This window comes from Hippocampus guttulatus, chromosome 12, assembly GCF_054856545.1.
Source record: "Hippocampus guttulatus isolate MCC_2025c chromosome 12, RoL_Hgut_1.0, whole genome shotgun sequence".
Lineage (NCBI taxonomy): Eukaryota > Metazoa > Chordata > Actinopteri > Syngnathiformes > Syngnathidae > Hippocampus > Hippocampus guttulatus.
The window spans coordinates 14970277-14986055 of NC_141272.1; the positions used below are offsets into that span (position 1 = coordinate 14970277).

The 15779-nt window shown below is 41.4% G+C and overlaps 1 protein-coding gene across 2 annotated transcripts; it reads left to right on the forward strand.

Moving 5' to 3' along the window:
- The first annotated feature begins 6036 nt into the window (after positions 1–6036).
- Positions 6037–15280, forward strand: bbc3 (BCL2 binding component 3). 2 transcript variants are annotated; one of them, XM_086126221.1, is made up of 5 exons: positions 6037–6288; positions 8878–8937; positions 9019–9112; positions 12071–12267; positions 14167–15280. In XM_086126221.1, exons 2-5 carry the CDS (start codon positions 8890–8892, stop codon positions 14260–14262), a joined length of 435 nt encoding a protein of 144 aa, XP_085982347.1. In that variant the 5' UTR covers positions 6037–6288; positions 8878–8889; the 3' UTR covers positions 14263–15280. The 2 variants fall into 2 exon arrangements, with proteins under 2 accessions (XP_085982347.1, XP_085982346.1); XM_086126220.1 differs by having other exon boundaries at positions 8878–9112.
- The last annotated feature ends 499 nt before the right edge of the window (positions 15281–15779 follow it).

Genomic DNA, 15779 nt, shown 5'->3' on the forward strand with positions numbered 1-15779 from the left:
CGTGTGTGCGTGTGTCAAATTAAACTCAGATGCTGCATTCAGGTACCGTCTGAAATCACATATTTATATTGATCGTTTCACTATCTGTGGCCTCACTATCAATCTGTCTATGTTGAAAGATTGACATGAATAAATACATGGTTACAATGCTTAACCTGGACTAATCTAAAAATTAAATTACATATTAAAAAAAATTGGCCTCCATATTTGTCATCATGTCACATTTCATTGTACTCTATTTGTGCATTTGCATGTTAATAATTGGTCCATCTGTATTAATAGCAGTGTATGCTGGATTATTGTTGTCAATGCATGAGTAAAATATAGCATTCTTCATTGGGGTCACACAAAGGTTACACCAAGATGGCATATGATTTTAGTGGCATGACATCAGGTGACCAATATGATGATATAATAGGTAGAAGTTGAACATAACATGTTTGCAAGGGTCAGTGGTTGTCCATCTGTGTGAGTCATGCTCATTACTTCCTGGTTGAAGGAGGTAGAAGAAGGTTGTGGGAGTGGGAGGGTGGATGTTGGGCGATGAGCTCATTGTTGAACGAACCAAACAAGCTCCCGAGAGACAACACCGGAGCCCTTGAGGTTGTGATCACGAAGAGATGACACCAACGCCGGCCACTTTTGTTTATACACAAGGCTGTCTCCAGGGTGAGGGAGTAATGGAAATGGCTGAGATGTGTGTCTCCGGGCAGTTTACAGATGCAATAGCCAACAGCACTAAAGTTTCCTCCAGCTTTAAGCCACCTCATGTGAAGTTTCTCTCTTAATATGATTCCCATCTCCACACCTGCAAAAATGATGTAATATGCTAGGGCTGCAACAATTATTTGAGTAGCTCAAATAAGACACTGTAGAAGTGTGTTAGCATTAGCACTGAGGCAGAACAGCTGAGCCGCCAGAACCGGTGTTTTGTTTACGTGGAAAATGTTCGTGCGAGTCTACTTTCTATGAGAGTTGCAGACTCAAACAATGTGTCACAGTTTAAAAGAGAAACATTACAAATCAGCTTCCTGCTAATGTAGCTGGGTAGGAAGATGACATGAGAAAGGGGCCAGGGACAACATACAGTCATATTTTTAACTACTTTCTGAACTCCATTCATGAGGAAATAGGCAATCTAAAATCTCTGTGCCGTGTCAATACCTACATAGTAAAGTTGGTGTTGTTTTGTTTAAAGCAGTTGGACACAGTTTAATATACCTTAAAGCAGACGTAGAACCCAGCCAAAGCCTTTTTCTTCCATCAGCTCCACTACGTCTGACAAAACCTGGTATATAATAAACAGTCACTGATGGTGTCGTGGCACACACGCCAGATGTGTGTGCGGGCAGCATAGGATCGGTTCCCACTCAGTGATGGTGTGAATGGTCGTTTGTCTCTATATGTGTCCTGCGACTGATTGGCGACCACTTGAGGGTGTAGTCTGCATTCCGCCTGAAGTCAGCTGGTATAGGCCCCAGCAACTCCCTGCAACCCTGTTCAGGATAAGCGGTGTTGAAAGTGGATGGATGGATAATAAACAACAACCAAATTAAATGAAGGTAAAGATTAGAATACGGAATCAGTGAACCATTTATTCTGTCGCTGCTGAAATTAAGTCATTTCTCGGGATACTGCCCAACAGTCCAAAAGCCCATCACATATGACCTGTTCAGAAAAAGGGAAAACTACATGTTGTTGCCTGACTAATTGGGGATGTCCTGTACATCTTCATCAGCGTCATCATCAACATATCTGCCATTTTGGAGGCTACGGGACTACATTGCATGACATGCTCTGGCCTAGTGTTCCCTCTGAGTTATTGTTATATTTAGTTAAGGGGGTGCAACAATGCCTCCCACAAAGGGAAAATTGTTAAAAACAGATATGTAACAGGTGGTCTTTTTAAATTAAGATATCAGCTTAATCTTTCTGTGTTCCTCATCCCCAGGTAGCTGGGGAAGACTAAATATTCTCACAACAATATTCTTTGCCTTGGGGTTGTGTTCAAAACATTGCTCTTGTAGCTACAGATTCAACCTGGTTGTAGTGCAATCGCAGAAAGCACAAGTTCCCATGATGCATAAGAGATTGAAATGCTTTGGGGACTGATCATTTGTTTCAAAAAGGAAACAAAAAAAAATCATCAAATAAATTGCTCCAGGATATGAAAACTTCTAATAACAAATCTCTCACTGCACCTTCGGTGTCTCACCTGAAGTTGGGCCCAGAATCGTTTCTATATCAGAGCCTCCAGGAATAACCTGGATATTGAAGATCCAAAAAGTCACAGTTTCGATAGTGGTGTGAGTACTTAGTTGCCAGTGCAGATGAAGTAACATGACCTCTCCCCCTCCCATGGTTGGTGCAGACCCAACTCAACTCAACTCAACTGTATTGATAGAGCACTTTCAAACAGACAGTCAGCTTGGTAACTTGTCATCTTTTCAAAAAAATGTTTCAGGTACTGCACCTTGGTAAAGGAAAGATATGCAAAATATGCTTATGAAAAGTAACTGCTCCATAAAGCAACACTTACAATTCTCAAAAAAATATTTCAACAGCTATTACATGCATGAGACCGCCATTCATGACTCCAACAAATTCAAAGCAATGTTAATATGTGACTATTTTTAAATGAACGTTTACACCCAGCTATGAGAGTAAGCATGTCCACATTTAGGGAATTAACTATTGTGGTGCTAACTAGCATGGCTAACATCGGTTTGTTTTGGCTCTGATGTTATTTGACAAAGTAAAGAAAGATAAGTAGCTACTTGTTTTCTGAGAAAAAAGTAGGGTGACCATTGTAGGCTCTTACATTTTGATTTTATTTGGAAGAATTCAATTGTTATAGATTAGAATATGTTTAGTAAAGTACAGTATCTATGTTCCTGAACTTAACTAAAAATTGCAGCTGTAATAGTTGCATTCATAGTTTGTAACAACAGGGTTAATTATTCAATATATTTAGATATGCAATGCACAGTCAAACACCACCATGTACACATGATCTTGTTTGTTTGTGTGAAACGATGAATGACGATACTCGCCCGGGCATGTACCTGACTGAAGCTCAGCACCCCCTCCTTAAACCCCCAATTCTGCAGGAAACGGACATGGTGGGTGAGGGGTAGGAGTTCAGGGGTGGTGGAATGGGGTGGGGTGTGGGGGGGGGGGTCATTTCCAGCTGATTAGACCGCCTTTAACCCTACAACAAATCACCCCCTCTAGCCCCTCTCTGCCCTGCAGCTGGGGTAGACAATGTGAGCGGGGTTAGAGGTCACCTGGGGGGGGGGGGGGGGTGTCACCAGGCATTTGTGATGCTAATGCTATTCTATGATGTCACTGTAAACACTACCACTACTACTGCTCCAAGTGACATTATTTTTACTGCCATGCTGCCCACATGTGTGTCACGGTGTTGTAAACACAACAGAAAAAGCTACACTTTCATCCATATTCTCATTTGAATATGTCAATTAGCTCAAACATTGAAGTCATGCTATTTGTGAATTTCTGGGCTGGTCACATGAAGTCTACCATGACTACTCCAGGCCACAACAAGCACATGATGGAAGGATGGAAATTAATCCATGTGGTTGGTCAAATGGGATCTGAAAAAACCCCAAAAGGTTATGTTACATAATATATTTACTGTTGAAAAGATTTCATGTGATCGTACTGTATCTCTCGTCACTGTACAGTGACCGCCCCACTATTTACGGGGTTTAGTGATGAAGTCCTGATGTGAATCGTGAAAATCTTCCAGTACTATAATTGAAGCCCCCCCCATCCAAAATGTTTGCAATTAACTAAATTGGTAGTTTAAACAATATACAGTATACATAACTATATTCCTGGACAATTAAATGTCATTTTCAACTCATCTTACATTACCCTGAAAAACAAATTGATTGCTTTCGAAAAAAATTTTGCTGCTAGCAATCCGTAGTTGATCAGCTATTAACATCTACCACTGCTAATAGCAATCCAGACCTTTCTCTGGATCATTTTGAGCACTCTACCACTCAGCCATCTCCAGAATCAACCCCACAAAAAGCCTGGTCTGCCTGTCAGACATCATACTCCAGTTCGAGGTTAAACAGGTTGGCTAACAGCCAGTGGCCATTGCAAGCGAGACCTTAGCACAGAGGTCACCAACCTTTAAAAAAGAAGAATAATATTAATTAATTAATTAGAAAAAAAATATTGAACTTCTTTGGTTGTGGTACTGATTAATGTGAAGGGATGCCCGTTTGATGCAAATCTGAAATGACAGATTTTCCCAAATTGCAGAATTTGGAAATAAATTATCTCCTTATCGCTGTTGCGCTAGACAGCTAGTTTTCATGTATGCCATGGTTTGGTCATGCTCTCCAGTAATGCTCTTAAAATTATTGTATTTTTTAAATTTTTTTAAGAAATATTGTCATATCCAAATTCACACCAAAGCAAGTGATTTTAAGAAGACTATAGTAATAGTTAAATGCAGTCCACTGAGAAATTTCTTATCTTATTTTGTTTCAGTGGCATTTAATGGGTAGTTTAATGATGCAAATCAATGGTGTAGAACACAGGTTAGTGCTTTTCCTTGTCATAATCCAATAAAGATGATTATTTTGCCAGTTCACATTGTATGATTCGTTAGTACCTTGGCCAAGTCAAGGGTCAGGTCAAGTTGAACACTTTTCTCATACCATTTCCACATTTTTGTCATTACTGACAATATTTCGACAAAACAGACAATTATTGAAACTTTATGAGGAGGTGCAACTCAAACATAAACAGCTTTGTCTGCTTCAAGGTAATCGATGCTTTGCAGTCATTTGGCCATAAACCAAAATCATTACGCTCCTAGCATGAGGTGTGCGTGTAGGACAAAGTGTAGCAGAGTTCGGGGACTCCGAAATTACGTAGGTAAATGACTCTAATTGCACTTCTTTACTATGCACTGATCCAGTGCGTTTTTCAATAAGGATTGCAGCCTTAAATTGAGCCAAAAGCACAGATGTCAATAGTTTATTATTATTATTACTACACATGGCAAGCATGTGCGACACAACACAGAGAAACCTGACACCTGTGACTGACTCATTGTTTGGAAGTGGAGGGGAAAGCCGACTGGAGGATTGTGGGTTAAGATCAGCAGGGTGCAGGTTTGTTTGCATGCCAAAGAAGAAACCAACTGTTAAAATGCAAATTCCTACAGGCCCCGTTTGATGACATTGACAGTTTGCATGCACAGAGTTGAGTTCATGACAGCTAAGTGTGAGTAAAGACAAAGAAAAGTTGTAAAAAAAAAAAAAACTGAATGAGGACTGCAAATGAAGAGGGGGCGGAGACAGCAGCTGGTCTCAGAGAGCATGTCAGCACTTGTTTTGGACCAGGAGAGGTGACCACAAACCGGATGTCAGGACGATACTCCGTCAAAGTAAAAGCACAATATTAGGCGAGCGTTCAGTGGTTGTTTACAACAAACCACGTGCACGAGACATAATTAATACATTGCAATTATTTTATGTAATTTTTATACAAAAGCAACAGTTTGTACACTGATATGGATAATGCTCTCATGTCATTCAGAGGAGTATTATGGTGATTGAAAAACCCTTTTCAGCTTGGCCATATACAGTAAGGCAAGGCAAGGCCGTTTTATTTATACAGTATCACATTTATATATTATCCATGAGGTGACCCTTGCTCTTCACACAAATAAAGACACAACACTTAAAAGTACAAATGACATTGCAAAGTAAAGGAGAAAAAAATAGAAAACATTAAAATCACTGAAAGGAGTTTGAGAGTAGAGAAGAAAAATATCATGGGCTTTTAAAATTACAAACAGAATAAGATGTAAATCAAACATTAGGGAAACGATTACAGTTTTTCATCTGGATTGTAAAACCTTTACGACACTAATACAGTGGTGCGAACAGTTGCAATACGTATGAGATTATTGGTCAAAACAACATAATCTTATTTTGAAACTTCAAACCGGATATTGCTGTTAACTATAAAAGAGTGGGAACCCCGCGCGGCGGCAGACTCGAAAACGACGACGATAACCAAACATGCAAACTTGTCGTCGGTAGCGGCCGCACGAATGGACTCCTAACAATCTTCGACCAGCCACCAAAAGTCGTCGGGCAAGCTCGTCTGACAGAAGTGACACTCGTGGACCGACCGCATGACACTCTTTTTTCGCAGCGGCCCGCATTTGATGTGCTCGGGTTTCTCTCGACTCAGCGACCCGAAGAACTTAACACGAAGAAACACCACATACCGGTAACACAAAACAGTCGACACACCGTGCAGCTATACGTCGTTCAATATTCAATGAATCGTATTTTAACATGCTCCCCAGGCTATTAACTAACACTTTACAATCGAAAATGACCTGCTACCTCCATCCAAGCAACCCCAAAGTTCAAATGCAGTGGTAAATTATCTTAGTGCACATTTTTGGGGTAGAGTAAGTTTCAAAAAAATTGACTTTTTAAAACGGTGTTAGTGCGTTTTGTTTACAAGTACTGTACAGGAATCTGCAATGTGCTGCCCCCTAGTGACCAACGAAGGAATGTAGGTCAAGCTTGCATCATCTTAAATGCATGCTGCTCGATGGATGATAAATACTCGGCAGTGTTGGACGCTATCTGCCATTGGGATCGTTTAAGTAGTTGCTTCTCAAGCGGTTGATACCAAGAATCGCAAAAAACAAAGCGTAGTCGACCATGGTGTTCATTAAAAACGATCAGTACCCCCCCCCCCCAACAAAAAGTATGTTATTGTAAGCAACTGCAACATTTTGCTCAGTTTGAATGCTATTTTTAAACGTAGGAAAATTAAAAGCTGTTTTAATCATGATGTCATTACAATAGTTTGTACATAAAAATATATCTTAGTAAATGGATAACTATTCTTAAAGATGAAATGTAAACGTATTGAACTTAAAGTTAAATACAACTGAAACTGAACTGTGCTTGTGCAGTGATGCTTCTGCGTACCACTAGTGGTAGCTGTCCTACACTTTGAGAATCACTTTTATTTCTGTGTTTTTGGTTCATTGCCAAACATTGGCATCATTCATAGCAATTTTATACAGAAAAAAAATAGTTTTAAATTCTCAATATTTAAAAATTCTAGTCAAATAATATGACACCAATATTTATACTGTATTCTATATTTGTATACAGTGATCCCTCGCTATTTCGCAGTTCGTTTATCGCGGCTTCGGTGTATCGTGGATTTTTTCAAACATATTCATTATTTATTTATTTTTGGGAAGTCCGCAAAAAGTCTGCAAACGGTCCACGAGAACCAGTGCAAGTCAGCAAAACAACAGTGAGTCACATAGACCAACATATACAGTACATGTGGGGTGAAGGGGGAGGCTAAGAAGATGTAAAGCCATGTTGATTGGCTGTGCATCTTCTTTCTGTTTTATCAGTGGGTTACTCTTTGATCTTTAATCTGTGTCATAAGTGTTGTTTACGATGCTGCTAGTTTGTGCGTATGCTTGTCTCTGTGTGTGTGTGTGTGTGTGTGTGTGTGTGTGTGTGGCAGAGAGAGAGAGGGAGAGAGAAGGTTTATAAGAACAAAAGCAGGTCTCTTCTATCCTTAATTGTCTAATCATCCTTAATTGACCAATCATAAATAGTCTGCTGCGCCTGTGGGATCGCTGGTGTGTGTGCGTGTGTGTGTGTTAGTGCTCTGCTCAAGCGCAAAGGCCCACGTGGGGCAATTTCTTTTTTTATGTACAGTATATGTTAATTGGTCGCTACTTCGCGGATTTTCGTTTATCTCGGGTGGTTTTGGCCCCCCTCACCCATTAACCGCGATAAACGAGGGATTACTGTATTCTTTGATTACAATGAATCACATTATCCATCCATCCATCCATTTTCCGAACCGCTTGATCCTCACTAGGGTCGCGGGGGGTGCTGGAGCCTATCCCAGCTGTCTTCGGGCAGTAGGCGGGGGACACCCTGAATCGGTCGCCAGCCAATCGCAGGGCACACAGAGACGAACAACCATCCACGCTCACATTCACACCTAGGGACAATGTAGAGCGTTCAATCAGCCTGCCATGCATGTTTTTGGAATGCGGGAGGAAACCGGAGTACCCGGAGAAAACCCACGCAGGCCCGGGGAGAACATGCAAACTCCACACAGGGAGGCCGGAGCTGGAATCGAACCCGGTACCTCTGCACTGTGAAGTCGACGTGCTAACCACTGGACTACCGAGCCGCCCCGAATCACATTATACAGTGCAATTAATATTTAAATCCACCCAATCTAAGTTTATTTTTGCTTCATTTTCTTTTTTTGGGGAGGGGCAAAAGCTCGCATTATGGATTAGTTATAGTGAGTTATTTGTAACGGTCATGATTCTAAGTTCATAGTATTGTTATGATGTACCTTTCTACATCGTGGTATGTTGTTTGCTGGGGGACTCCACATTTGTTTGGGTTGTTGTACCCCCTGGTTTCGTATTTGTATTTGGGGGACGCATTGAGTGGCAGGAAGTGGTTACTGTTGATTTTTTGTATGTGTATTTGTGGGACGCATTGAGAGGCAGGATGTGGTTACTGTTGATTAGGTGTTGCGTCAGTTAGTTTGAGGAAGGACACAAAAGCGTGAGTTGCATGCAGTGAGAAGTTCGATTTTCTTTTAGTTACTCCTAAATTCCTGTGAGTGAATGGAGAAATGCTATACCATGTCTGATGTGTGTTTTGTGTTGTTGGGATGCATGTAGGAAGGAGTGTTGTACATTTTGTAATTGTATCTTTTTTCACAGTTTTTCACCCAAAATGGTGTTCATCAGCAATGGACGTGCAAAATGTGATGGAATTTGGGTTTGTGCTGTTCTTTCAGGCAACCAACAGGATGGCGCGTGCTGAGACAGTGGAGAGTGTGGGAGAGGCTGCCGGAGAGGTGAGCGGCCCTCTACCCCACCAATACGGCAGCGCCTTTCACTTCGTCTTGCACACCAACTTTCCTGGCAATCACCGCCAGAACCAGCAGCAGAACCACCAGGAACAACCCATTCTGCCCGCACCGCCGCCTTCACCACCAGACCAGCCGAACGCCTTCTTGGGAGAACAGTCGGGTAGGATCGTGAAATTATGCGGGAAATGTGCTCCAAAAGGTCCAAAAATTGCTGTCATAAATCACTTAAGTGGTAATGATTGGAGTCAACTTCATTGTGCAAGTGCAGAAGGCAAATATTAATAATACAGATTAATCGGCCGGACGATCTAATTGGTCGATATTACCTCTTTTAAAATCAACAAAAATCAGTTGACCCCCCCCCCCCCCCCGATTCCCAACCCCACACCCCCACAAAAAATTGGCAAAAAAATCTCAGATTTTTGCCAACTTTACTCTCTGTTGTGAAGTAAAAGAAATACTATAGGATTACAAAATATTTGAATATTTTGCCTTTAATTCATATATTTATTGTTGTAATTGTTCAGGGATCCATCCATCCATCCATTTTCCGATACGCTTTATCCTCACAAGGGTCGCGGGAGTGCTGGAGCCTATCCCAGCTGTCTTCGGGCAGTAGGCGGGGGACACCCTGAACCCGTTGCCAGCCAATTCCAGGGCGTTCAGGGGTCCAAAGAAGTTCTTTCTTTCATTCATTAAAAAAAAAATGTTATCAGAATTTTATTGTCAAATACCGAAATTATCATCGGCCTAAAAAAAAAAATCCCATTGATCGAGACTTCAGGCAGCTGCGGCTGTGGGAATACTGAAATGTGCAATTAAACTGTGACGTGTCACTAATGGTGCAGTGGGAGACTCACCTGACTTGTGTGCAGGCAGCGTGGGGTCGGTTGCCATTTCAGTGATGGTGTGGATGTAGGCGTGAATGGTTGATCGTTTCTATATGTGCCCTCCAACTGATTGGTGGAGGGCACACTATGTTCTGATGGTGCATAACGTTCGTTATGCACCATCAGAACATAGTGAGACACATTCAACACAAGGGTTACCACAACTGCAACTCTGGACTGTTTCCTGAACAACATTTGGTCTGTTTAGGTGTTAAAATTCCAAATGTACCACTGATAGGGTTTCTCTGGGGACCACCATTTGTCCGCATGCCACGCTTTGAAACCCCAGATGTTGCGAGTCTGCGGTTGGTCTTCCACGCCTCTCCCTACGTGATGAACCCGAGTTAATACTTGCACTTTAGGGTGTTTATGTGTGGATTGACGTACATTGGGATACATCGTTGTATCAAGCCGAAGCAAAAAGTGCTCCGACCAGTTTGTGGAACAGATGACATCGTTTCACACATGCTGTTGAAAACAAAAGTTGACACATGCTTTCTGTTTCTTCACAGACCTCAAATTTGCAAACACATCTCATCTTACAAGTCAACAGTGTATGAATTATATTCTTAACAATACGCAGGAGTACCAAAAAACAAAACAAAAAAAAAATCTGGCTGCACATTGGACTTCCCAATTGAGTGCTTATGGGATGTAAATACAGAGAAAGTATTTTGGTTATTTAATCATCCCATTCTAATTCATGCATTTATTTTCAATTCATTGCTGTCTGTCTTCGGACAGTTGCTAGCTTGCCATTAACTGGCATGACATTTCCTTAGCAAAATATTGTGCAAAATTTTACAAATTGAATTTGTTAAAAAAAAAAATACAATGAATATTATAACATCTTTTCGTGGTCCCATGACGCTTAGAAGAATAAAGATGAACAAAAGGCCAAACATTTAACACTTTTATTGCTTTTAGTAATTGTTTCACTTAAGAGCAGAGAGGGAAAAAAATCGTCCAATTTTTTTTTTTATGTGGGGATGGGGTTGGGCGTGATGTTTGAATGGCATTATCTTTGCCTTATTTTGTCATGTGTTAAAAGAAAATAAATCTGCAGATTTCAAAAGTGATAATATCAACCGAGTAATCGATGGCCAATGGTTCGGTCGTAACAATGTGATTTTTTAAATTAACCCCCCCCCCCCCCCAAAAAAAAAACACTTTAGAGGAAACGACCAATTTCATTTTTAATGAAACTACAACATTGTTTAAATAATTAGCTTAATTAGAATATGACATTTTTATTTACTGACCATCATCATTACAAATAGTCTAAAAAAAATCTTTAAAAATGAATTACAACACAGTAAATGTTTCCTTGTGTTGTCTTGTGTGGAAGGCGTGAATGGAAACTTATTTTGCATCTTGTAAAGAAGTGACATGTTGGTGGCTCAGTTTGCTGGAACTTCCCCCTTCCCTCCCTCCTCGTGCTGTGTCTCATCTGTGGGGCATGTTGAGACTTGTCCTGCACATGCACTCACACTAGCAGCCTGCACTTCCTGCTACCTCACACGCTCAACCAAATCCTCAATTAAAACACGCAAAATAAACTAGCCTGCCTTTCTATGACATACAAATGTCACATGGTTGTCAAATGAGACCAAATTCAAGGAAATTAGCTGGCACTAATACTGTATTACACAGGGTGAGCAATTTTTCGTCAAACAAATAAATCTGCTTTTTGTGGAGTTTGCATGTTCTCCCCGGGCCTGCGTGAGTTTTCTCTGGGTACTCCGGTTTGCTCCCACATTCCCAAAACATGCATGGCAGGCTGATTGGATGCTCTAAATTGTCCCTAGGTGTGGGTGTGGGCGTGCATGGTTGTTCGTCTCTGTGTGCCCTGCGATTGGCTGGCAACCAATTCGGGGTGTCCCCTGCCTATTGCCCGAAGACGGCTGGGATAGACTCCAGCACCCCCCGTGACCCTTGTGAGGATAAGTGGATCGGAAAATGGATGGATGGACTATTGTTCTTGTTTTTAAAAAATAAATAAAAAAGCAACAATAATATGTATGCTTAAATACCAATCCATTTTAATTGATGAAGTTAGCTTTTATTAGACTTATATTTTCATCCAATTTTTGAACAAGTTAATTTTTTTCCTGAAACTTAAAACTTAATGCTGTCTTTTATGTTAATGTGTGAGTTTAGCTTAGCCATATAGTGTGACGTACTCTACAATTATTCTTACTTCCTGTTTGTGACATCTTTCTGTATAGAGCGGCGGCAACGTCAGGAAGCGGCCCACCAGCGCGCTCCCCTGCCGGACCTGCTGCCTCAAAATCAGCGGGCGTTTGGGGGTGGGTCGCATCTCAGAGGCGAGATTACGATGGAGGCGGGGCACGTAGACACCAACGCCGTGGCCCAGCAGCTCCGGACTATCGGGGATCAATTTAACGCCTCTGTGCTGAGAGCGGTAAGAGATCTGCAGATACGGAAATACATGTATTTAGGATGTCATGATGTAACATCAAAGCTGGATGCCATCATATCATAGCCTAACGCCCTAGCGTGACATCATCGTGTGACATCTTAGTGACATCATAGTTCGAAACATGGCATGATTTCATGACATTGTAGCGTGACGTCACTGTGATTGAAACCAGATATCACAGCTGGAATTATAACTGACATCATAGTGTGACGTCATAGTGAGACGTCCCTGTGACATCATGCTACGATTCACTACTCACTGAGCTGATCGTCCGTGTTGTCCGCTGATAAAGGGAATGGCAGGCCAAAGGTCAAATTTGGACACATGTTGCCTCCCCCCCCCTCTTTCTTTCAACATCCATGTGACTTTTAGGCAGACACGTGGACTTTGTTGTTGTATGTTGTCATCACCAACGAAACATGGCACCCACACACACAGACACACACACACACACTATGTGGTTTTGACTTATGAATGAGGTCACTTTATTCTGCCCAAATGTTGAACCTGTACTGTGCTACCTTTCTTATCTCCTCCCCCCTCATCAGTCCTCACACTACCTCGCGTGAGGACTTGTCAACAGCCTTCCCCCTCCCCCTTCTCACACAAGCACACACTCAGGCTGCATGTCTGAGTGAGGCAGGAGATGACATCATCTTTGTTTATATGCTCAAGGCTGTGTGTGTGTGTGTGTGTGTGTGTGTGTGTGTGTGTGTGTGTGTGTGTGTGTGTGTGTGTGTGTGCGCGTGTGTGTGTGGACATTTTGACTGAGCCTATTGTGTGTGTGGAGGGGGGGGGGGAATGTACGTGTGTGGTTATAGACCAGGGGTGTCAACCTCATTTCACATTGTGGGCCACATACGGCCTCGGTAGATGTCAAGTGGGCCGGACCATTAAAAATTTTACCATACTCTGCTATAAATAACCAAAATAATATACTTTGTTTTGGTCTACAGAAGCACAAGACCACTAGGAAAATGTTGAAATGTAATGAACATATCTTTTACAAAACATTTCATGAAGCACCTAAGATTTCCTTAGACAAATGTGCAATTTACTTTTATCATTCACATATATGCATTCCAACTGATCCCACTGACTGTACAAAGGCACAAAACCTTAACAAGTAATTGGTATTGAAAAATATAGTAATGCACTTTTAAGATTAAACGAGATTTGTAAAGAAAGGAATTTTTAAACCATTTACATGAGCATATACAATCTAAATGTAATCCCTGCCTACACCTTACAAACTAAGGAGAGTGCGATAATACTTCTTCCTTTCATAACTTTGCTGCTGTGAATTGGGAATTTCTCCATTGCGAGACTAATAAAGGTTTTCTTATCTTATCTTAATACATGTAAAGAATAAAGTATTCACGTCCTTGATCGCGTCTGCTGTGTTGGGTCTGTCTCAGTGACTGACTGAGGCTGCTGTTGTCTTCTTCTCTGATCAAAACAATGTTGTCTTTTCCTCTGATCAAAACAATGTGTCCCCCTAGCGGATATTCCATGAATTGCACCTTATTAAAAATATTCATTCCGTGTCTTTTGTGCATTTTTTTCACTTTTAAATTATCCTGCAGGCCTGATCAAACCTCCTTGCGGGCCGGTTCCGGCCCGTGGCCCGTATGTTTGACACCACTGTGATAGACATTTTTGATTTGACCTTGCCTAGCATACATGCATATGTTTGTTGGTCATTTGAATGCTTTGACTAGCCCATGTGCATGTGTACATGCACATACTGTATGTTAATCAAGTGGGGGTTTTTTTTTCTCCATTGTCTCATTTCATGTGGTTCAACTAGGTCGCTAATACAGTTAGCATGTTAGCTGACTAATACATGACCTCATGTGTCTGATTGTGTCTGCCCTTCAGCACGATGCTCCGCACTGGCAGGACTGGATAGATGTGGGCCAGGGCTTCCTCAACCTGGTGGCTCGCACCCTCAGCGCCCTCTACAGGCTAGCCTAGGCATAGTGCCGGCCGGGTTACTGCGGCAACCACTAGGCTGCTGCAAAAGGCGTAGGTGAGTCTGCTGGTTCAGACAGCAGACGACACTTGCTGGCTTTTGTTTCTGCTGGTTTGGACCGCAGACGACACGTTTGTTTGTTTGTTTGTATTTTTGTCAACTGTGAAAGTGGATCCAAATTCTTTGACATTTGCCCACACCCAATGCTAAAGCTAATGGCTAGCCAGTTTCGTTTCATGAGCTTTTTTTGGGCAAATTAGCTTTTTTACTTTTATTTTCTAGCCCAGTCATGAAATGTTTTCACCGTGTGACGCATCCAGTGCCTTTGTACTGACCAATCACGCACGCACACACACACACACACACACACACACACACATGCCCTTTTAGTGCAGTGAAAATGTTCACACAATACAAAGACACGCACAAATACACAATTGGTCCTCCATGACTTTTGAGAGTGTAAATATTTGTTACCAATCCTAAACAAAAATTGTGTTGCGCTGATCGTTAAAAAATAAATCCAGTGGATTTGGGAGGTATGTCACACAAAACAAGAAAACATTTGAGTCCCGAAAAAAGTATTTCACCACATTTTGAAATGATTGTCTGATAAGTAATTTATTTTTGCGGTAGCATATTTGTAGCTTTTTTTGTTGTTGTTTGTCTTGTTTTCTATGGCATTTCTTTATTTATTTTATGTTCTGGACATTCCTGCTGCGTGTTACAAAATGGGAAGCTGCGACTCCGCCAGCGAACTCAAAAAGTGACGAAAAGACATAACTGCAGGATTTGCCACTCAAAGAAATCTTTATCTACTTTCGATCAAAGTGCACTTTTGACATTCTGTTTTGCTTTCAGCGTTTGTTTTACGTTGTTTACCATGTTTACCACTTTGCATTGGTACCTTTGCTAGGTACTGGAACTCATCCAGTTGATTTGTTTTTTTTTTTACTGTTGTAAAGTTTCTACTGGAATTTTCTACTTTGTTCTTTTATATAATAAAGTTAGTTGAATACAGTTTTGGTGTCTCTTGTTTATATTAACATAAATGGACTGCCCTACAAAAGTACTGGAACAGTGAGGTATCAATCAGTCAGTTCTAAAATCATTTCCAAGGGGTTTATCAGAGACACTTGAAATGGTGGCAGGTGATAGAAACATACAAAAGAACTGGAAATAATCTATCTTTACTTGGCCGTGTAGGTTACGGACAATTTTGAGCTGACCCATTTCGAGGAGCCAGCCAGCCAATGAGGGCGGCCTCAATAACAGCACGAGATAAAGATAGATAAGATAAGATTAAGTGTTTCTAATTGGATGACAGCGATGGCATCCCAGCGGAGGAATCCACATGTGATTGCTGTTCTTGATCTACTTCACACTCATGAATGGGAGCAACATGAACTGTTTCTCGGGTTTTTGTTTGCGCAAGTCCACCATGGCCACTCGCGCAGCCACACTGACCCACTGTGGAATGGATGCAGCCATCATTTTAGAGTAAAGCAATTTCAAGAGC

What these genes read in the sequence shown, in the direction of transcription:
- bbc3 (XM_086126220.1), top strand. Translation starts at nt 8,890, where the DNA reads ATGGCGCGTGCTGAGACAGTGGAGAGTGTGGGAGAGGCTGCCGGAGAG. An exon ending in CTTCTTGGGAGAACAGTCGG is followed by an intron (nt 9,113 to 12,070) that starts GTAGGATCGTGA and finishes CTTTCTGTATAG; the next exon opens with AGCGGCGGCAACGTCAGGAA. An exon ending in ACGCCTCTGTGCTGAGAGCG is followed by an intron (nt 12,268 to 14,166) that starts GTAAGAGATCTG and finishes TCTGCCCTTCAG; the next exon opens with CACGATGCTCCGCACTGGCA.